This window comes from Erpetoichthys calabaricus, chromosome 7 (assembly GCF_900747795.2).
Source record: "Erpetoichthys calabaricus chromosome 7, fErpCal1.3, whole genome shotgun sequence".
In the NCBI taxonomy this organism is placed as follows: Eukaryota; Metazoa; Chordata; class Cladistia; order Polypteriformes; family Polypteridae; genus Erpetoichthys; species Erpetoichthys calabaricus.
Genome location: NC_041400.2, coordinates 93687261 through 93711232, shown reverse-complemented (window position 1 = coordinate 93711232; position 23972 = coordinate 93687261). Strand labels below are relative to the sequence as shown.

General features: G+C 41.5%; 1 protein-coding gene across 2 annotated transcripts in view; it reads right to left on the bottom strand.

The window, feature by feature from the left end:
- The window catches only part of LOC114654560 (uncharacterized), a 166965-nt gene that overhangs the window by 106694 nt on the left and 36299 nt on the right, over positions 1–23972 (bottom strand). For both annotated transcript variants that reach the window (XM_028805176.2, XM_051929963.1), the window contains exons 2-3: positions 15278–15418; positions 7524–7565 (exon numbers count right to left, since the gene is read on the bottom strand). In XM_028805176.2, coding sequence (XP_028661009.2) covers positions 7524–7565; positions 15278–15418 — 183 coding nt within the window. The remainder of the gene's footprint in view (positions 1–7523; positions 7566–15277; positions 15419–23972) is intronic.

Here is a 23972-nt window from a genome sequence, read left to right as displayed (position 1 = left end):
GTACACCGCCGGTTCCCTAGGTACAAGTTCAGATACGGTAAAGATTTCATCTGAAAATGTTTGTTCATAACGTTTCTCAAAAGGATGTCTGGTTTTACACACCCTAACTGTATCTCCTACTTTGAACTTAAACAACGGCGGACCTGGGGGGTTGGGTACGCCATATAAGTTTTTGAAAACTTTCCAGGAATTTAATGTGTTAACATCGGAAGGAGCCATTTTTATGCTTCGATGATAACTTTTGTTGTAAGAGTATACTAGATCCGGCAATTTATCGATGTAGGTTCTCGTGTTATAAGCGCTGAAATATTTCCACATTTTAGATTTTAGTGTGCGGTTAAATCTCTCCACCACAGAGGCCTTTAATTCGTTTCCTGTGGTGAAATGTTTTATTCTGATCTTCTTTAACAGCTTTTGAAAATCTCGGTTGAAAAACTCTTTGCCCTTATCGGTCTGGAGCTTCTTTGTAGTTCGACTGGTGCTCAGAATGTCTTGGAAGGCTCTTGTCACTTCCTTACCCGTTTTGTTCTTCAGGGGTCGTACCCAAGCGTACTTAGAAAGTACGTCGATACAGGTTAACAAATATTTATAACCCAGATTATGCTCAGACACATTTGTCATGTCCGCTAAATTCATCTGCCATTACGAGTCTATATTGGATACATAAACCTTATTTCTCCTAAAATGCCTTCTAGCGGGTTTGTGAATTGTATAAGCATATTGACCGGATAACCAATCCGACACCTGTTGGTCATTATTTTTCTGACCCGAAACCTCAAGAGCTCTTTTCAAAGAGTCTTTTCCCCCAAAGCTACCAGGGTTTGCCGGGTTATAATAAACTTTTTTCAAGTAACCCTCCATCGCCGACGATGAAAGAAAAATGTCAATGGTTTAAAAATCAAATGAGGCTTTATTGGTAATTTTCAAAACATTATTAAAATTTCAAAACGGCATTATTAAAAAACATGATTAAAACATTTCATAGCACAGGCACATTGAGTTCAGGCACTTCATCTGATTTTTCTAAGTCGTACTCCCCGTAAAACCCCAAAGGTGCATCGGTCGTGTTCGGTACAGAAAAATGTCTTTTAGAGAAAGCATCGGCTATTTCACGTATTTTTGAGTAAGAGGGATCGTCCATGTTGTGAAAGGCTTGTACAATAGCTTCGCTAATAGAATGTTCATTTTCCAGTTCGTCGACAGCATTTTGAACAAATGAATGAACCTTGTGAAAAGGCGGAAAGATGTTGAAGCAACCCAGAGTCTTTATGACCAGGCTCCTGAGCCACGGTTTGCGGAAAACAGTCAGAACCTCTTGAAAGCGGCCAACCCGATAAACAGAGTCAGGCTCAATCAGACACGTATGCTGCGTCTGGCTGGGGTGATCTATGAAACAGCCATGACAGGTGCTTTTTAGGTCCTGATCGACTATTATGTCCAGCAGAGCCGCAATCAAACTCTTGACCAGTTTCAGAGTCTTTCGAAGTGTTTGACCCAGGGGCCCGTCAGTTTGTTCAAGGTCCATACCCTCATAATCAGCATCCCGGGACGATGGCTTCCATGCGGACAGAGCATCTACCAGTTCGTCCATGGCCTCTTCTTGCCGCATGGCCTGCACAGCTATCTCCTCAGCGCCCGTTAGGCTCCCCCGAGCATCCTCAGCAGGGACAAAAAGGTCAGGTACTGTACGGTTCTCCAGGAGACTGTCCAGCCAATACATATCATCAGGGGCGGGTAACTGAGGTTCGGGCCAATAGATCTGGTCATTTGAAGGCATCAGAAGATCCGGCCAAGACGGTGGGTCTGAAGGAGAGTTGTTAGGAGCAGAGTACCCGGAGTTAGGTACGATGTCGTTGGGCCAAAACAGGCCGTCGTGGGGCACCGTCTGTTCCATAGACCAACAGGTCTGATCAGGAGCGTAGCGGCCAAAACACATTGTTGTCTGTCAGGATCTGGTCTGCAGCCGAGTAGCAGGGCTGTAGGTTAGTGTCAATCATCATCTCGTCGGGAGTAGAGTAGGCGGTGTTGGCTTGAAGGTTAGCTGGCCAAAACACATCGTTGTCTGTCGGCATCTGGTCTGCAGCAGAGTAGCGGGGCTGTAGGTTAGTGTCGATCATCTCGTCAGGAGTAGAGTATGCGGTGTTGGCTTGAAGGTTAGCTGGCCAAAACAGGTAGTCAGCGGCGGACGTATATTCCATACCTCCGGAGCTTGGTTCTTCGGAGCACATCAAAATGTCGAGGACTTCTGCCACCTCAGAGGCCGAGAGAACAGGGAGACGACCGTCCCAGCTAGCACCAGCTTTGGTAGGGTAGGTAGTTGAAGACATCTCGATAGGGTTTTATGTTAATGTAGACTATGGAAAAGACCTCTGTATTTATCCCTGCTCACTTAGGGGGTGGTTGCCTCCCAGTTTTCTTCCTCCTCCTCCGAGCATGAATTATTCAATATGCTAAACTCCTCCTCTAATTTTCTTTTAATTCTTTTCATCTGGTCAGACAGTTTTCCTTGATAAATAGCTTCATCAATATTTGGCATAAGAGCTTTAAAAAAAGTCCAGTCTTTTATAGAAAAATTAATTTCACTCACTCGCTCCTTTATCCATTTTCTTTATCTTCCTCCTCTTCGTGACAGGCCTCGTTATATTCGGGAAGGATAGGCTCCTTCTTGGAAACAGCGATCGTGAGCTGTCCCTCAGCATTTCTTTTCACCTCTACCCGGCACAAAGCACAGTTAGAATCGTACCAGACAGAGCTGAAGCGTTGTTCCCGTAACTCCCGTAACGTTCTTCTGGACACCCTGTTTGCTTTCAGTTTCTTAGGAGCGTTCACAAGACCGTCCATTCTGTTTGCTTTTGTGTGTCGTGGCATTTTCACTAAATGACTAGAATTTTATACAAGAACTCTTTCGTCTCCTCCCACAGTCGGGGGTGAGAGACACGCCTCACCCCTAACCCTATAGGCGGATAGAGAGATAAAGGCGTACCTCGGGGGCGTGAGTATTGTTAATGGGGCGTGATAGGTGTCCGATTTATGAAAGACCCACCCTAAAAGGCGTGGTTTAGAGATGATCAATTATGACGGTGGTCCAACCCCCCCAGGGGCGGGGTATAGTTCATATTTTTATAGTTTCATAAATTTTCATATTTTCATATTTACATAAATTATATTTTTATATTTTCATAAATCATATTTTCATATTTGGGGGCAGGGCTTAAAGTCATCAATCAATCTAACACCTCCTTTGACAGTTGCTTTCTGTATGTACTACTTACTCATGAATTACTGGACGTGCTTCATCTTTCAGTCTAATAGAATATGTGTATGGCAGGGGACCAAAAGCACGAAACACATCTGAATACTTTGCAAATATATCATATAGCCATGTCCAATTGTTGTACTGTGGAGTGCCCTGACCACTGAAGGTATAAATTTGTTGTACTAAGCCTAGATCTTTGCATGCCAACAAAGCCAACAAAGAATCATGTCCTTCATGTCCTTCATGTCCTTTATCAGCGCATTCATCTGGCAAATGCCATGAGTCTGAATATCCTGTTCATTATAGGCTTTCAGAGTCACTAACCTATGTATAATTTTTGGTTTGTCTTGAAGACTCTTTACATCGCTAATACTTATAAGATTCACTTTGGGTCCAGTATCCAGTTTAAATGTTATAACAGTTCCATAGATATTGAGAGGCATACTGTATATCCTTATGGATTGTCCAAATTTCCTTTGCTGAGTTACTATACACTTCTGTGACACTATGAACCATTCCTATAAAAAATTATTCATCTTCATCCACATCAACTGCACCCACTGGTTTTGATTTTTCTTGTTGAGCAGTAAAAAAACACATTCTTCCAAAATGATTTCTACCCTTGCAATTAGCACATCCTTTCCCAAAAGCTGGGTATTGCTGTGGAGTATGAGTGGTGCCACAGCGATTACATGTAAATGCATCAGTCTTTGCCCTCTCTGAATGTCCTTGCACCCCATCTCACCGCACAAAATCAACTGAGGCAGTCTCTTGGCTACCTGCACTAACAGCACCAGATTCAAATGTTTTAGAAAGCAATGCTAAGAGCTCGTTAGCATGAAATATCTTGATTGTAGTTTCTAAGGTAAGCTCATTATACAGTATCACAAGAAGTCGTCCTCTTACTTTCTTATAAATTATGCCTAAAACAATCTGGTCACGTATCATTAAGTTTTTTTTTTTTAAATTACATGTTTGTGCCTTTAGTTTAAGGTCTGTTAAAAAACAATCAAAGGTCTTGCCTTCCTTCTGAACTCTGGAATGAAAAAAGTGCCTCTGGCATACCTCGTTCTTTTGCAGAGAGCAGTATTCATCAAACTGTTTTTTTACCAGTTCCAGATCATCACAATTAGCCCTCTCAGCGAAAGTATTATATACTTCAAATGAGTGCAGGCCTGCTACTGTTAACAAAAGTACTACTTTACATGCTCCCAGGCTGGTCCATTGCTGTATAGCAAGGAGATTCAGCAAAAAGTGTTGCTTAAAACTCTGCCAGTTTTCATTGGCATTTGCATCCAGTTGTATAGCAGGGAAAGGTTTAATAGCATCCATGCTTATAGTCAGAGATAAAAGAGGTAATAGTTACTAAACTACACAAAATTACTAAAGTTTGGTTAACACATCTTTCTTTATTTCTGTCCTATGGCCATATGTGTCGTACGCCAAAACCTCAGCCCACCGGCACTGATTTTACAACAGTTGCCTATAGTATTACACCAGACAGAACAGTGGCCACGGCTACAAACAAAAAAGGCAGATTCAGGTCTTCCTGGGACAACCAGGATACTATCAAAGATCTGGACCCTATTTTTCTGAAAGTGCAACCCCTTTAGCAGAACTAACAAGAAAACAGCACCAAACACAGTGGATTAGGACACTAAATCCAAGGCAGCATTTCACAATATTAAGAAAGCATTAACTTCAAAGCCTGTATTGTTTTTCCTATCTTTTCCTGTCCTTTAATTGTCCAGACAGATGCATCTGAAACCATCCTTGGCACTGTGCTAAGTCAAAGGCGCTGAACACCCCATGTTATCCTTGAACTGAAAACTGCTGAATCAGGAAACAAAGCCTTGATGAAAAAGTGGGTGGTCACCCAATTATAGTATTAACGATTGAGCTGCGTATTCGCTCTTGTTACCCACTATGTCCCTTTGTATTTGATAAAAATCATCATTGCACACAAGCAAGTAATTCCAAGTGTTGGTTTCTGAACCTACAAACTCATGAATACAAAGTTGTTTATTGCAATGTCATTTGACATGCCAGTGCTGATGCCCTGTCTCATAACCATGAAATAGCTGTGTCCTTTCTTGACTTCACAGCAGACCTGGCCTTGAAGGAGTTACTTGTTCTGCAGAGATGCTTGAATGCTTAGTGAATACAGGGAGACAATTGGGTGATAATGAGATGGAACAGTTGTTTATACAGTTTGTTTCTTTTTATAGAATTGGTAAACCTCATGTGAAAAGCCTGGTATTACTTTCTCCCACAGTCCCCATTGTCCCATGTCTCAGAATGAATTAAAGAGCTTATAACATGCAGTAGAATGTCATTTGACCACCAGAAGTCAAAACAAGAAGGACACCCCTGCAGCTTTGTGCAGTTTTGGTCTGGTGCTGCTAGATTGCACCTTAGCACTATCCAACTGCCTTTTTGATAATGTTTGGGTCAAAACACACCCATGCAATGGCAATCTCCAAGTTGGAGCCTCAAACCTTTTTATACATACAGTAATCCCTCGCTATATCGCGCTTCGCCTTTCGCGGCTTCACTCCATCGCGGATTTAATATATGAGAGCATATTTAAATATATATCGCGGATTTTTCGCTGCTTCGCGGGTTTCTGAGGACAATGGGTCTTTTAATTTCTGGTACATGCTTCCTCAGTTGGTTTGCCCAGTTGATTTCATACAAGGGACGCTATTGGCAGATGGCTGAGAAGCTACCCAACTTACTTTTCTTTCTCTCTCTCTTGCGCTGACTATCTGTGATCCTGACGTAGGGGGTGTGAGCAGGGGGGCTGTTCGCACACCTAGACGATACGGACGCTCGTCTAAAAATGCTGAAAGATTATCTTCACGTTGCTACCTTTTGTGTGCAGCTTTTAAGTATGCTGCACGGTGCTTCGCATACTTAAAAGCTCAAAGGGCACATATTGATTTTTTTATCTGTCTCTCTCTATCTCTCTCTCTCTCTGCTCCTGACGGAGGGGGTGTGAGCTGCCACCTTCAACAGCTTTGTGCCGCGGTGCTTCGCATACTTACAAGCCAAACAGCCCTATTGAGTTGTTTGCTCCTTTGAAGAGGAAGATATGTTTGGATTCTTTTAATTGTGAGACTGAACTGTCATCTCTGTCTTGTCATGGAGCACAGTTTAAACTTTTGAAAAAGAGACAAATGTTTTATTGCAGTGTTTGAATAACGTTCCTGTCTCTCTACAACCTCCTGTGTTTCTGCGCAAATCTGTGACCCAAGCATGACAATATAAAAATAACCATATAAACATATGGTTTCTACTTTGCGGATTTTCTTATTTCGCGGGTGGCTCTGGAACGCAACCCCCGAGATGGAGGAGGGATTACTGTATTTGGCTTTTCATTTATACTGTAAATGAGGTATGGGATGAGATTGAAATAGTGTGGTAAGCCAACATTGGACACGGGCAGACAGACACCGAATGTTCCAATACACACATTTTAATTAATTCAGTCCCGCACACAACACAGTGCTCTTGCACCAAACACCTTTTGTTCAGTCCTTTCTCTCCTCTCCGGACTTCTCCTTCTGCCTTTCCACCTCTCCTCCCGAGCGTCACCTTCTTCCTCCCAACTCGACTCTCCGCTCGAGGGAGGCGGCCTCTTTTATATTCACCCGGACATGCTCCAGGTGCTCTCTGCTGAACTTCCAGCAGCACTTCCTGGTGTGGCGGAAGTGCCGCATGAGCACCTGGAAGCACTCTGTGTGTCCCTGGAATTCCTTCCCCCCAGCATCTCCGTCGTGGCGGAAGTGCTGGCCTCCAGGGCTCCACAACTGATGGTGGCCCTCCTGTGGTCTAGGGGAGGTATTGTCCCTCTCCCAGTCCTTCCAGGTGTCCCGGCCGGGCATGAGTCCTGGCTGTCCACCACAATAGTTAAACTATTTCTACCTAAGCAAAAAAAAATTTGGAGCAGACATAAAAATTGAGGAGGAACTGGTTAGATGAAAGTTTGTACTATAAAATCAGTTCTTTATGAATGTAGCTGGATTAACGGTTTCATATATAACAGATATTAAAAATATTTTGACTAATAACTGTAGATAGATGTAACTCATTCAATAAAAAAGTAGTTGAATGTTGTACTTGGAGGACCACCTTATGCCAGCTTATTTCTGATAGATAGGAATCAATAAGTTGTTTTGGGCTGATTGGTATATTTTCATACAAAGTATGTTTTTATCACCGAAAGAGATTATTATAAACAACAAGAAATGTAAAATACACTTACCTGGTTCAGCTGATATGGAAATATTCCTAGATGTTGTACGATCTGTATAGTCAAAAAATCAGAAAAAAAATAAATTGTAGAAATACAAAAACAATCACAGACAATATTCTAAAAAATGTATTGCAGCAGACGTTGGCAGTGGAAAACAATACATCATTTCACAGAAACATTTCCTTAAAAGTGTGAAAAATATTCACTTACCCTGCATTTCTGCTAAAGGATAGGTAATGTAAGTAAATGACGACTGAAAAAATGAAATTTTCACTAATTTGTTCGATTGTGTGTTGTTTCATTTTACAGTCCTAAAGAAAACACTCAAAGGCCAATCATTATTTTATATTGTATTTATTTAATATAGCTGTTTTTATCTTGTATACTTGGGTTGCTGCAAAAACCAAGGAACACATAAAATATACTTACATGTTGCTGTTGTACCGACATAAGCATATGTAGTTTTTAATAATAATAACAATGATAAATTTTAATTAAATAGCGCATTTACCATGGAAATGATAAAGCAAAAAATACGCATTTTAGAAACGAAAAAATAAAACAGTGGGAAAATCCACAAGAAAAAACCTAATGCAAATAATTCTGCAGTATTGTTTGTATAACCTGCCATTCCAGAAATAAAAGATCTTCAAGAAAATATTGGCAATTCTGATTTGGCCTACAGTGAGACTCAGTAGTCCTTGCAATTGAAGCCACTCAATGGTTGGTTCCTGCTTTGCACACACTGCTGCTAGAATAAGAATATCAAACAAAGTTATTTTTTCCATGATGTAAAGTGAAAGAAGTGTACTTCTTTGAATGGTCAGCCAATTTGCTAGATAGGAACACATACAGCAGCCACTTTCTTGGGAAGCGTTCTGTCTTGGTATACATTTTTTTGAAATTCAAATTTTTAAAAACAACTTCTGATTCAAAGGATAATTATTTTCCAAGTTGAAGATGTTTGTTTATAATCATGGTATACTTTAGTTTGTCACATGAATTTACATTCAACAGTGAATCGTGTTTTATAAATTTAAAAAATATCATACCTGCTGTTATGGTTTAAAATGGGTTTCAAGGAGCCTGAGAGCTCTTTACAGAATACATCCCTTTTTCAAGCCAAGAGTATTACCAAGTACTGAGAATACACATATTTTAAAACAGAGTATCATCTAACTGTCCACCAGAGGGAAACAAACAATAACTTACGTCTTTGTGCTGATTCAAATAATCGATCAGTACCTTTTGACCTTTTAGACCTGAGTGCAGCGTTTAGCACTATTTTTCACACGTAAGCAGTGGGTTAGACTTTCTGGCAAGTACCTTGAGTTGTTTTCATTTTTACAGTATATCATAGGTAAGGGTACACAGTATACCGGTAGAAATTTGTCATCTGGTAGAAATGTTCATATTTAATTTCTATTGTGATAGAAGACATCAGGAGGCCACTTTTTGATACTTGTCAAGAAAGAAACAGCGCCTTACAGGGAACGGGCATTCCATTACCTTCAGACACAGCCGCTACTTCTCCCAGTGCACATTCACAACCCCCCACCCCCACCCCTCCTGCCACCAAAACAATCACATCTTCGAACATACCCTCCCCTCAGTCCTGTTCCTTTGTGCATTCAGAATTATTTTTTAGGTTTGAGCACATCTTTGAAGTACAATTTTACCACTTTTAAGAAGACCATAACAAGTCTAGAAAACAGTAGTTAATTTGTTCCACTTCAGATATTGATGATAAAGTAGCCCTGGATTAACCATTAAGCAAAATAAGCACCTGCTTACGTCACCAAGGAAGAGAAACAAGCAGCACAGACTCATTTTTAGACAGTAGTCAAACACCTTAAGTATAAAAAAAAGTTTAAGTGAGCAACAATAAGCATTAAGCATCCTTTGATCCATGTACATTGAAATGCTGTACAACTTCAAAGTTAGAAAGCAATGAAATGGGAAACGTTTTGTTTTATGCAAATAAATGATGTTTCTTCATCAAATACTTTAGAAGGAGAATTTTGAAAATCCTTCAAGTGACAAAAATTAAGGCTTTCTTTAGTAGGCTGTATAGCAAGGCTTGGCATGATAGGGCCTGATGAGGCAGTATTCAGTTAATATAGATTTTCTTTGATTTGTCTTTATAAATATTCTTCACATTCATAAAGATGTTTTGTAAGACAATATTGAAGTCTAATTAGGCTTGCTTATTTCTGTTCAAATGATAATCAAAGAAATTGGAGAGAATTTGTTGTCAATCTTCTGTATAGTTAGTATATATATTTTCAAAGTGAGTTTTTAATGGTATGTGCAATGTATATTTATATACTTCTTCAGTGCTTATTTTGCATAATTAATATATTTTGAACATAACTATATTGACTAAATTCATTGAAAAATGCTAAATTAATTTGTTCAAGACATTATCCTGACATTCTGACCCTAGGCTAAGGATCTGTGCTGGTATCCAGAAGGTTGCCGGTTCGAATCCCCGTCACTGCTAAAAGAAATCCTACTCTGCTGGGCCCTTGAGCAAGACCCTTAACCTGTAATTGCTCCAGGGGCGCTGTACAATGGCTGACCCTGCGCTCTGACCCCAAGGGGTATGCGAAAACTAACAAATTCCTAATACAAGAAATTGTATAAGGCGAAATAAAGAAAAAAAAAAAGTGCTCAGTATGTTTTGCAGTTGTATCACATATTATGTTAGTTGTTCAGGGTTTTCTTGTAGTATTTGTCTTTTTGTAGTTCATTGTCTGTTACTCTAATTAAAAACTTTGTGTTTCCTGTATTTATCTTTATTTAGTATTTTATACTGGTATTATTTTGTATTCTGTGTTATGTATTTGATCTTTTTTCTGCTTGTCTATTCTGAAACACCTGGTAAGCCAATTGAGTATTGGGAAAAGTACTATATAAAAAAAGCTTTAGTATTATTATTAACATTACTATTATTACTTTAGTTGATTAAATGGTCCTTAAAAAAGGAAACATCATAGCAGAACTACCTGCTGTCAATTTATGAACTTGGGCTAACAAAAGCACCTAAATTGGATTCATTCTGAAAGGCATATGCACATCAGTTATCCTGTGATATATATATCGTAACAGTGGCCATTTGTATTTATATCATGTGTAAGAGATGGCATCCAGAGACGGGGATCATAGCAGGGAGTATACAAGGATTCTTACCTAGGCCGGGAGGCCAGTCTGATGGAAGGAAAGGGAAGATGGCCAAATTGGGTTATATTTTCCCCCAGGATGCTAGGTGGCAATGCTTCTGGGTTACGCTACATTAATGGATACCCACAGGGCATGTTGGGAACTGTAGTCCCATAGAACAATCCACTTGGGTCCTATGGGTGCCACCAGGGGGTGCTGAAGGGATTCAAGATCCCTATTTTTCAGGATTTCTGCCAGACCTGGAAGTGCTTCCTTCGTTCTATGCCCTGGCACTGGAAGTATTCCTGGGTCCACAATAAAAGAAAGCTGTCCAGTTTCCTGCTGTGAGTCAGAGCTGAGAGGAAAGAAGGCAACACTCACTGAAGAGAGGTAGATGAACGAAGTAAGAAGAAACAGAGAGAAGGAAGAACTGTATTTGATTGGTGCCAATTTGAATGATCTGGCAAGGTACTTTCATGTAATAAATCAAGTATTTGAACCCAGGACTTGTGTTGGTGCATTTGTGTTTGGGGTTTGAGGTGTTACAACGCTTCCTGTATTGGCCATATTGCCCACCCTTAATCACAGGAAGAAAATTATTTGTCAGTTGTGGAAATTATACTTCAGAGATCTGTGTTATTACTCATGGGAAGCTACAGGGATCTATTTTGGGTCCCCTTATTATTCTCAATCTACCTGATCCCATTAGGCTTATCATATAAAAACATAAAATGAATTATCACAGACAATACACAGATTTATTTGTTGATGTTTGCTGATGACATTGACGCTTTAAATCTTTTGACTTTTTGAATAGATGAGTAATAATTTCCTTAAACTCAAAGAGAAATCAAAAATTGTAATTATTGAGAGCAAAATAAAGGTAAGGACCTTAGAAATAAATTAGGCCATCTCTGTCATTTTAGAATAAGAGCTAAACTTAAAATCACACATTATATCACTAAAACTGCATTATTTCACTTAAGAAGCATTCCACGAGTTAGATCTTTATTATCACTGTAAGATGTCCAAAAGTTAATGCATGCTTTTGTCTTTAGTTGTATAGATTATTCCAATGCACTACTATCAGGATTACCAAAAAATGACATATTTGCTGCAATTAGTACTGGATGCCATTTGGGGTATGCAGTTTTTCCATCCATCCATCCATTGTCTCCCGCTTATCCGAGGTCGGGTCGCGGGGGCAGCAGCTTGAGCAGAGATGCCCAGACTTCCCTCTCCCCGGCCACTTCTTCTAGCTCTTCCGGGAGAATCCCAAGGCGTTCCCAGGCCAGTCGAGAGACATAGTCCCTCCAAAGTGTCCTGGGTCTTCCCCGGGGCCTCCTCCCGGTTAGACGTGCCCGGAACACCTCACCAGGGAGGCGTCCAGGAGGCATCCTGATCAGATGCCCGAGCCACCTCATCTGACTCCTCTCGATGCGGAGGAGCAGTGGCTCTACTCTGAGCCCCTCCCGGATGACTGAGCTTCTCACCCTATCTTTAAGGGAAAGCCCAGACACCCTGCGGAGGAAACTCATTTCAGCCGCTTGTATTCGCGATCTCGTTCTTTCAGTCACTACCCATAGCTCATGACCATAGGTGAGGGTAGGAACATAGATCGACTGGTAAATTGAGAGCTTCGCCTTGCGGCTCAGCTCCTTTTTCACCACGACAGACCGATGCAGCGCCCGCATTACTGCGGATGCCGCACCGATCCGCCTGTCGATCTCACGCTCCATTCTTCCCTCACTCGTGAACAAGACCCCGAGATACTTGAACTCCTCCACTTGGGGCAGGATCTCGCTACCAACCCTGAGAGGGCACTCCACCTTTTTCTGGCTGAGGACCATGGTCTTGGATTTGGAGGTGCTGATTCTCATCCCAGCCGCTTCACACTCGGCTGCGAACCGATCCAGAGAGAGCTGAAGATCATGGCCTGATGAAGCAAACAGGACAACATCATCTGCAAAAAGCAGTGACCCAATCCTGAGCCCACCAAACCGGACCCCCTCAACGCCCTGGCTGCGCCTAGAAATTCTGTCCATAAAAGTTCTGAACAGAATCGGTGACAAAGGGCAGCCCTGGCGGAGTCCAACTCTCACTGGAAATGGGTTCGACTTACTGCCGGCAATGCGGACCAAGCTCTGGCACCGATCGTACAGGGATCGAACAGCCCTTATCAGGGGGGCCGGTACCCCATACTCTCGGAATACCCCCACAGGATTCCCCGAGGGACACGGTCGAATGCCTTTTCCAAGTCCACAAAACACATGTAGACTGGTTGGGCAAACTCCCATACACCCTCCAGGACCCTGCTAAGGGTAATAGAGCTGGTCCACTGTTCCGCGACCAGGACGAAAACCACACTGTTCCTCCTGAATCCGAGGCTCGACTATCCGACGGACCCTCCTCTCCAGGACCCCTGAATAGACTTTTCCAGGGAGGCTGAGGAGTGTGATCCCTCTGTAGTTGGAACACACCCTCTGATCCCCCTTCTTAAAGAGGGGGACTACCACCCCGGTCTGCCAATCCAGAGGCACTGTCCCTGATGTCCATGCGATGTTGCAGAGGCATGTCAACCAAGACAGTCCTACAACATCCAGAGCCTTGAGGAACTCCGGGCGTATCTCATCCACCCCCGGGGCCCAGCCACCAAGGAGTTTTTTGACCACCTCGGTGACCTCAGTCCCAGAGATGGGGGAGCCCACCTCTGAGTCCCCAGGCTCTGCCTCCTCATTGGAAGACATGTTAATGGGATTGAGGAGGTCTTCGAAGTACTCCCCCCACCGACCCACAACGTCCCGAGTCGAGGTCAGCAGCGCACCATCCCCACCATATACAGCGTTGACACTGCACTGCTTCCCCTTCCTGAGACGCCGGATGGTGGACCAGAATCTCCTCAAAGCCGTCCGAAAGTCGTTCTCCATGGCCTCCCCAAACTCCTCCCACGCCCGAGTTTTTGCCTCAGCAACCACCAAAGCCGCATTCCGCTTGGCCTGCCGGTACCTATCAGCTGCCTCCAGGGTCCCACAGGACAAAAGGGTCCTGTAGGACTCCTTCTTCAGCTTGACGGCATCCTTCACCGCCGGTGTCCACCAACGGGTTCGGGGATTGCCGCCACGACAGGCACCGACCACCTTACGGCCACAGCTCCGGTCAGCTGCCTCAACAATAGAGGCACGGAACATGGCCCATTCGGACTCAATGTCCCCCACCTCCCTCGGGATGTGGTCGAAGTTCTGCCGGAGGTGGGAGTTGAAGCTACTTCTGACAGGGGGCTCTGCCAGACGTTCCCAGCAGACCCTCACAACATGTTTGGGCCTACCACGCCTAACCGCCACCTTATCGTGGTGGAGGGGTTTGCGTGTCCCAATGATCCTAGGAGCTCTGTTGTCCGGGGCTTTTTGCCCCTGGTAGGGCCACCCAAGGCAAACTGGTCCTAGGTGAGGGATGAGACAAAGAGCGGTTAAACAAAACCTTCTATGATGAAAAGCAATTTTGGACGGCGTTTTCCTTTGCCCGGACGCGGGTCACCGGGGCCCCACTCTGGAGCCAGGCCTGGAGGTGGGGCTCGATGGCAAGCGCCTGGTGGCCGGGCCTGCACCCATGGGGCTCGGCCGGGCACAGCCCGAAGAGGCAACGTGGGTCCCCCTTCCCATGGGCTCACCACCTATGGGAGGGGCCAAGGAGGTTGGGTGCAGTGTGAGTTGGGTGGTGGCCGAAGGCGGGGACCTTGGCGGTCCGATCCTCGGCTACAGAAGCTGGCTCTTGGGACGTGGAATGTCACCTCTCTGAAGGGGAAGGAGCCTGAGCTAGTGCGCGAAGTTGAGAGGTTCCGGCTAGATATAGTCGGACTCACCTCGACGCACAGCTTGGACTCTGGAATCAATCTCCTTGAGAGGGGCTGGACTCTGTATGCAGTTTTTCCCTTTTTTAATCGACCTTCTTTATGTGTATGTTAAGTTCCTTAAATCAATAAAAATACATCATAAAAACAAACAAAAAAAATTGCCTTGACAAAGATCTCTGCTTGAAATGTGTCAATGAACTTCGCAAAACTACTATTAGTCACAAATAACTCGGTGGACACCAAACGTATTTCTATAGTCACAGATAAGTGTCCTTGCATTCATTTGGATTTTTTGTACATGCAACAGGGACAACTACTGATCTCCTTGGACCTTATGGACATTTTTGTTACAATCAACTATTTCCCCTGGATGCAAAGTCATGATTAACTATAGATTGAGATGGATATTTATTTATTTATTTATACTTTATACTTTTATATTGTATTTTTATAGTAATGTGTCACTTTTGTGTTATTTATGTTTTTTAATTCTGATTTGCTTTAAACTTTCAAATATTGTGGAAAAAGTTACTTTTTATATACAGTGTTTTTAATTTAGATAATAGATTTATAATATAAAATATCTACTTCTTCTTCTTGTTTTATGTAAAAAATAGGAAAGAAGGACAAAATTCAATCTGCACTTTGCACCTGAAGGTTATTAAGAGTGCACATTTGAGAACAGTGGTCTTTGAAAATTGCTTATGTGGATGTGTGACAAAAATTGTGTTGTATTTTCCACTGTACATACCTGACGGAGGAACAGCAGTAGTAGTAGTAGTAGTAGAAGAAGCAGTAGTACTACTAGTAGGAACAGGCTTATTATCTTTTTCATTATCTTCAGTGAAATTTGAACCTGGTGTATTTTCATTTGTATTACCTTGAAATATGCCTATATAATAAAAAAGATAGAAAATGTCACTCTAAACATACATTATGAAGCATTTTTGCAGAGCTACAAATGAAGATCAATTGTTTTATTCTCTCACTCACTTTCAGTGTATTTTTCCTAGTGTGGACTGTGGGTAACACACAGATCCAGATAGGTACCCTAAATTGAGCAATAGTTTACAGCTGCTTGTGAGGAATTCCAAGAAGATCCTTGGCCATCTGAGTGGTATCATTTCATGAGCATGTAATGGGTCTTCACCTGGGTCTACTCCCAGTGGATGTTGACTGATACACCTTGTCTATGAGTCTGTCAGGGGTCATCCCGAGTACAAATTAACACTCGAAAATGTAACTCAGTCTTGGTGTCAATGTCATTGAGAGTTTTATTAGTCATAAAATAATAAAAAATATTATATTATATTTAAAGTCAGAATGTCATTAAAAATATTATTTAAAAAGCTGTGCTAAAAATGGTCTCCATTAACAGTAATGCAAATTTACATGTTCCATTCCGTATTCATGAAAATAATTCATAACCTGTCTCTTGTAATAAGTACTGCATACATTTACAAAGACTTCTTCCCATTGATCATAACACTGTAGCACACCACTTTTTCACCATTTTTTGAATTGTGCATTCCACAGGAGTACTCAGAATGAAACATCTTCACAATTGAAATGTGTTTATTCAATTAAAACATTGTCTCCTCCCCAGCAAGCACAACAATACAGTAACAACTAAGTTACTAACAAAATGAAATCATTACCTGATTACTTTTACTTACTGTGAATGGGGCTGTTTTTATTTGCCACCTTATAAATGCTCATACCCCCTCAATTTACTCTTCTTGATCCAAATAATTAGTTGATAAGCATCTTCCTGTGCTACACACCTTAACACAGAGAGTGAATGTGCCCATAAGCCTTTACTTTGACCTATTGTAATTACAGTAATCCCTCGCTATATCGCGCTTCGCCTTTCGCGGCTTCACTCCATCGCGGATTTTATATGTAAGCATATTTAAATATATATCGCGGATTTTTCGCTGCTTTGCGGGTTTCTGTGGACAATGGCTCTTTTAATTTCTGGTACATGCTTCCTCAGTTGGTTTGCCCAGTTGATTTCATACAAGGGACACTATTGGCAGATGGCTGAGAAGCTACCCGGCTTACTTTTCTCTTTCTTTTGCGCTGACTTTCTCTGATCCTGACGTAGGGGGATTGAGCAGGGGGGCTGTTTGCACACCTAGACGATACGGACGCTCGTCTAAAAATGCTGAAAGATTATCTTCACGTTGTGATCTTTTGTGCAGCTGCTTCCTGAAACGACATGCTGCACGGAGCTTCGCATACTTAAAAGCTCGAAGGGCACGTATTGATTTTTGATTGAAAAACAAGCTCTGTCTCACTTTGTCTGCTCCTGACGGAGGGGGTGTGAGCTACCGCCTTCAACAGCTTACTTTGTCTGCTCCTGACGGAGGGGGTGTGAGCTGCCGCCTTCAACAGCTTTGTGCCGCGGTGCTTCACATACTTAAAAGAAAAACAGCCCTATTGATCTGTTTGCTTTTCTCTATCTCTGTGACAGTCACTGCTCCTGACAAGCACTCCTTTGAAGAGGAAGATATGTTTGCATTCTTTTAATAGTGAGACGGAACTGTCATCTCTGTCTTGTCATGGAGCACAGTTTAAACTTTTGAAAAAGAGACAAATGTTTGTTTGCAGTGTTTGAATAACGTTCCTGTCTCTCTACAACCTCCTGTGTTTCTGCGCAAATCTGTGACCCAAGCATGACAATATAAAAATAACCATATAAACATATGGTTTCTACTTTGCGGATTTTCTTATTTCGCAGGTGGCTCTGGAACGCAACCCCCGCGATGGAGGAGGGATTACTGTACAATCTTATTGGTTGTGTCACTACCCAGGACCCATGGCCATAAGTGAAGCCAGAGACATACACCGCCTGGTAAATGCTCTGTCTGAAGAGTTAGCTCTGAATTCAGCACCACAAACCAGTATCATGTTCAGAAAACCATCATGGCATCAAGTCATTTGTCGATGTCACATTCACCTCTACCATCACCCTTAAGCATGAATCCAAGGTACTTAACCTCCTCCACTTGTGGTCATTGTTTTTCTTTTATCAGGAGGGATATGCTGACATTTTTATTATTATCTGAATTGCGTCATACTCTCTACAAATGAATGCAATATACATTAGAGGTTACTGTGTTCACCAAGAGGACAACTTCACCTGTAAGCAGAGATATAAACCTTATCATACTCAACTTGGTATGTTCCAAACCTAAACTTCACCTTCATATCCCATCCATGAAAATTATTAACAGCAGATATAATAAAATGCACCGCTGCCAGAGGCACATGCCCATATTAAATGAACTTAAGGGCAAATATTAGCTTCTGCTAAAGAAATACAGGGACCAAATGGCATATTGGGATTCTTGAAATCTAAATCCAAGTAGTACCTTCCACAAGATACCACAAACTACAACAGTCAGAAGCTTTTTACCAAAACAACAATGCTCAAGTAAACAGAATTGTCAAACTCCAATGACCTTTAAAATATGTGTGATCAAAGAGTTGCTCTTCTGTTGTACCACCAAGATTAGATAGATAGATAGATAGATAGATAGATAGATAGATAGATAGATAGATAGATAGATAGATAGATAGATAGATAGATAGATAGATAGATAGATAGATAGATAGATAGATAGATAGATAGATAGATAGATAGATAGATAGATAGATAGATACTTCATTAATCCCAATGGGAAATTCACATTCTCCAGCAGCAGCATACTGATACAATAAATAATATTAAATTTAAGATTGATAATAATGCAGGTGAAAAACAGACAGTAACTTTGTATAATGTTAAATGTTAACGTTTACCCCCCCCGGGTGGAATTGAAGAGTCGCATAGTTTGGGGGAGGAACGATCTCCTCAATCTGTCAGTGGAGCAGGACAGTGACAGCAGTCTGTCGCTGAAGCTGCTCTTCTGTCTGGAGATGATACTATTTAGTGGATGCAGTGGATTCTCCATAATTGATAGGAGCCTGCTGAGCGCCCTTCGCTCTGCCACAGATGTCAAACTATCCAGCTCCATGCCAACAATAGAGCCTGCCTTCCTCACCAGTTTGTCCAGGCGTGAGGCGTCTTTCCTCTTAATGCTGCCTCCCCAGCATACCACTGCGTAGAAGAGGGTGCTCGCCACAACTGTCTGATAGAACATCTGCAGCATCTTATTACAGATGTTGAAGGACGCCAGCCTTCTAAGGAAGTATAGTCGGCTCTGTCCTTTCTTGCACAAAGCATCAGTATTGGCAGTCCAGTCTAATTTATCATCCAGCTGCACTCCCAGATATTTATAGGTCTGCACCATCTGCACACAGTCACCTCCAATGATCAAGGGGTCCATGAGGGGTCTGGGCCTCCTAAAATACACCACCAGCTCCTTGGTTTTGCTGGTGTTCAGTTGTAGGTGGTTTGAGTCGCACCATTTAACAAAGTCATTGATTAGGTCCCTATACTCCTCCTCCAGCCCATTCCTGATGCAGCCCACGATAGCAGTGCCATCAGCGAACTTTTGCACATGGCAGGACTCCGAGTTGTATTGGAAGTCCGATGTATATAGACTGAACAGGACCAGAGAAAGTACAGTCCCTTGTGGCGCTCCTGTGTTGCTGACCACAATGTCAGATTAAATCTTCATTGTGCCTTCTTAATCTCAGGTTAAACTGTAAGGCAAGACTTCATTCCAATACCACAGCAAAGGCTTTCCCAGGAGGGCAAAAAAGAGTAATTGTTTGATAAATGGAACATATTTCTTTCTTTTTAAAATAGAAGCCACCACCTAAGGCTTGAAGCACTCACCCAGTCTTCCACACAACATTAAAAAGACATGTTAACCAAAAGGCTCCCTTAGAATTCACGTCTTTTAGCTCTTGAAAATATCATTCACACCTGTCTCAATGATGGTACAGAGCTTTTCACTCCTGTAACTCCACCACAGAAACGAACTTAATCCCAACCATTAGTTCTAACCCTGCCTCTTCAAAGGAAGGAATTTCCACACGACTTAGGAGATCCTTAAAGTACTCCTGCCCCCTTTTTTCTAAGGCAACAAAATAAAATCAATAATAACAGTTGTATACCTCTTTGATACAGGCTTATAAACAGCATAGTGGTTTGAGGTACTCCCTTATGGCTCTTGGGGTTCATTACCCAGCCTAATTGCCATCAGTGCGGAGCCTGTGTGTTTTGGAATTTCTTTACATAATCTCAAGAAAAATTCTGTTGTATTGATTGTTGACTTTAAATCTATGAGCATATAATTTAGTTGCACTCTGCTGTGGGCTGATACACCATGCAAGGATTATTCCAGGAAAGCATAGAGTCTAGTTCCCCATAACACTGCCCTGAATCAAGGGAGATCTGAATGTGTAGGGACAGATGATATTGTTTAATGAGGTTTCCACCACAAGAGATAAAGAACTGCAACATAGTTCCAACTGAACAATTGTTTGATTTTTCATCTATCATTCTTCATCTTCATATATTTTTTTTGCATAATGATGATCAAATTTCATTCTGTAGTTTTGCGCATGCTTTAAGGTTTTGCTTCAGCCTTTTTTTCAATATTTTTTTAGATTATCTTAATTATATTTTTTCAAACTGAAATTACATTTTTAAGATTATTGGTGTATAGGGTCATTATTGTCATGTGTGCAGTGTACAGTGAAATTCTTACTTGAAGGTAATGATCAACATGCAACGCATCACCATATATAGATAGACATGAAAGGCTCTATATAAGAGATAATTAGAAAGATAGACAGATAGATTAATACATACAAATGAAAGGCACTATATGTAAGTCTGTGCAAAGAAAAGAGTGGCTGGAAGATGCATAAACTAGGACTTTGGAAGTAAAGCAAGCTGATTGATTAGAGAATAATGAGTCTGACATGCTGGTTGCACCCTTTAAGGCCAGGTTTATACTTCACGTGACGCGACGTGTGCTCCATCGGATGCTACTGCTATGCAAGTGTTGTACTGTTCATTCTTGCAAACGTACTTTACGTAAATCTGAAAGAGTCCACTAGGTGGCAGTACAAGATATCATCATAGTGAGAACAGGTTCGGCTTCGCTGTGTTGTGAATTGCCTGAAACACACATTAAATTCCAAGGACACCTTGCCGCAATATCTCTGAAAAGGATGTTTAATGATTAAATCCATCAGTCCAGGGATGTGTCCATTCCTGCAAGCATCGGGCTTGAGACAGAAACAATTCCTGGACGGGGCATCAGCTCATTGCAAGGTGAACACAAACATACACATACATTAGCATCATTTTAGCATCTCCAAATCCCCAAAACTTCATGTCTTTAGAAGGAAACCAAAGCACACTGTGGAAACCCACCAGGAAAACATGGAAACTCCAGGCAGGGAACACCAGGGAATCGGGGACTTGACTCCCTGAGAGGCAGACCGTGCCGCCACAACATGTGTAGCTATTGTATTTATTATTTAAATGAAGTTAACAACTTATCTGTAAAATGTAACATACATACTTTAATGCATTTCATCATGAAAGTGATATCAAATATAAATCTAAGGATTCTAAATGTGCAGAGAGCTAGAATATCATAAACGTAATGTGTTCTATGTGACTATTGCTGCTGTCAGGTTAGGAGGAAGCCCCAGAAGCATGCAGCGATTAACAACTGGGTCGGTTTTTTGATGACGTTTACAACGGTCTACTTTAATGATAAAGTAAACTACAAGGTTAAAGTGGACATTTTGAGATTAAAGACGAAATATTTACTTTAATCACAAAATACACCTTTTCACCATGTCCTTAATTTTTTTTCTCTGTGGTTCAAATAAGTTGCCATACATTCTGATGCTGTTGTGAAGGTGCAAAAAAAAAAAAAGGCAGCAGATAAGATGGTAAGTGAGACCTTTAATATGTACCGTGTCATTATGATGGGGAATATCTTACGCTTGAATATAAAAGCTCCACAAATGCATTTGTATGTCACCATTTTGCTTCACCACATTGAGCCATTCATCAAACATTGAAGCAGGCACATCGATCCTGGAGGATCATCAAAGTGGCTTTCTGTCAAATGTAGATGGTAAACAGAGACTCTGATGTCACATTCCGAGTTTTTTCACACTGCACCCCCCGACTTTTTGCTGGTACTGCAACTCGCACACATGTTGCGTTAATTTCTAAGGATGTGCTCTCTCTCTCTCTCTCTCTGTGTCTCATTCACTCATTCTCTGCCAAGCAAACACAGCTCAATCCCTCCGTCTTCATGTGTACATCGACTCATCAATCAGGATAAGCCACACAGCACTCCATATTCCTAAATGAGTATACTCACTTGTTATACACAGCTCATATGCAAATCCATGCACAGAAACATCACCTTTATTACACCAATACACAAATACAAAATCGTATTTCCAGCATGCAATTTTTTAGACCTTTTATAGACATTAAAAAATATTTGAGCCCCACTTAAGAGGTGCTGAAAGAGGGAGAATTCTTAGGTCATTTTGACTTATGAATATGAACTTTTTCAATGTTTTCCTTTACACAATACAATAAAATCTAAATATCGTAAATTTTTTTTGCAATTTTTACTTAAACATATATTTAGTTGATACATATCAGAAAATGATAACAAGATGGTCAAAATTAAAATATACCTTTTAGTACTTACAAACAAAATTTTGCAAATCAGCCCAAAATAGTTTTGAAAACAAATACACCCCTTCTATCAATCATTGTCTAAGTCCAATCAGTCCTGAACAATGTTGTAGGAGCCTAACCCATGTAGCACAGGGCACAAGGCAGGAACAAACCCTGGACAAGGCACCAGTCCATTGCAGGGCAAACAGACACACACCACATAATAGGGATAATTTAGTACCACAAATCCTGCATGTCTTTGGACATTGGGAGGAAACCAGAGTGCCTTGAGGAAACCCATGGGGAGGACCTGGGACACAAACCCTGGTCTTCTTACTGTGAGGCAGCAATGGTACCACTGTGCCACCCTGTACTCTTTCAGCCATATACAATCATTCTGCTCATGTTTAAACTTACAAAATACTAATCTGGCTGGATACAAATTATGAATAATTTTTAACAATATTTCTTTAACCTTATTTGTAAAAAAATAACTGTCAAAAACTGTCCAAACTAAATTTAATTTTATATTATCAAAAATTGCATTCCAAAAAAGTATAAAATGGGGTTTACAATTGTTCCTTATATAAGTATTATCACATTTGTTTTTCTTGACTTCCATTCCATCCAAGTATTATTGTTTGTAGGTCTACAGAATCATTAGATGTTTAGATAAAGATTGTGAGCATTAGCAGCATGTTGCATGTTTCCCAAATCTTTCACAGCATTGTTCATTGGGCTTTAGCATGGACAGTCTCAATTTGAGCAAACTAATGGCTGTGATTTTTCTCATCATTTGTGTAAAGGAAAGCAACCAAATGATGAAGACACTATTTTCCAAATCATGTTATCACTGGATTTAACTGTATTTGTGTTTTATCCCTGAATGTATGTATAGGTTTCTGTACTTTTACCCAGATTTCCAGCTCTTCATGTAAAACATGCTAATCCCTACACAACTTATTCCTGCATAAATTAAGTAGTACTGTATGTGCTCTCTCCTCAGTTAGTACAGTGACAGCATTAGATTGTGTTTGATGTCCTATAAATGGAAATTAACATTTGCATTTGCATGTATTACACAGGGCGGCACGGTGGCGGAGTGGTAGCGCTGCTGCTTCACAGTTAGGAGACTTGGGTTCGCATGTTCTCCCCGTGTCTGCGTGGGTTTTCTCCGGGTGCTCCGGTTTCCTCCCACAGTCCAAAGACATGCAGGTTAGGTGGATTGGCGATTCTAAATTGGCCCTAGTGTGTGCTTGGTGCGTGGGTGTGTTTGTGTATGTCCTATGGTGGGTTGGCACCCTGCCCGGGACTGGTTCCTGCCTTGTGCCCTGTGTTGGCTGGGATTGGCTCCAGAAAATCCCCGTGACCCTGTGTTCAGATTTATCGGGTTGAAAAATGGATGGATGGATGTATTACACACTTTGATTCAACATATCTACTGGTTGGTTCTGGTTAATGGCAGGAGTTGGGCGAGAAGGCACAATGTCTTTTCAGGCCTGTGGACCCCTGGACTTGATCCATGCACACATTTCTTTGAGATGTAGGAGAACACAAAGTGAGAAAATGCAGGCTCCATAACTATATTGTTTAACCTGTAACTCAAACACATCACTCTGAGCCTGTAAGGCAGAATCACTAACCACTGCACTACTTTGACACCCAGGACAAAATGCCTACCATTGAATACAGAGATATAAGCAAGGGGAAGACAGCATCTCTACATCTAAGAGGAGTAAAATTAGTTAGTGCCTTGCATCTGCATGTGCATCTTCTCAAATCTTATACATCTGCAAATAAAGGAATCAGCACCACTCTAAAATGC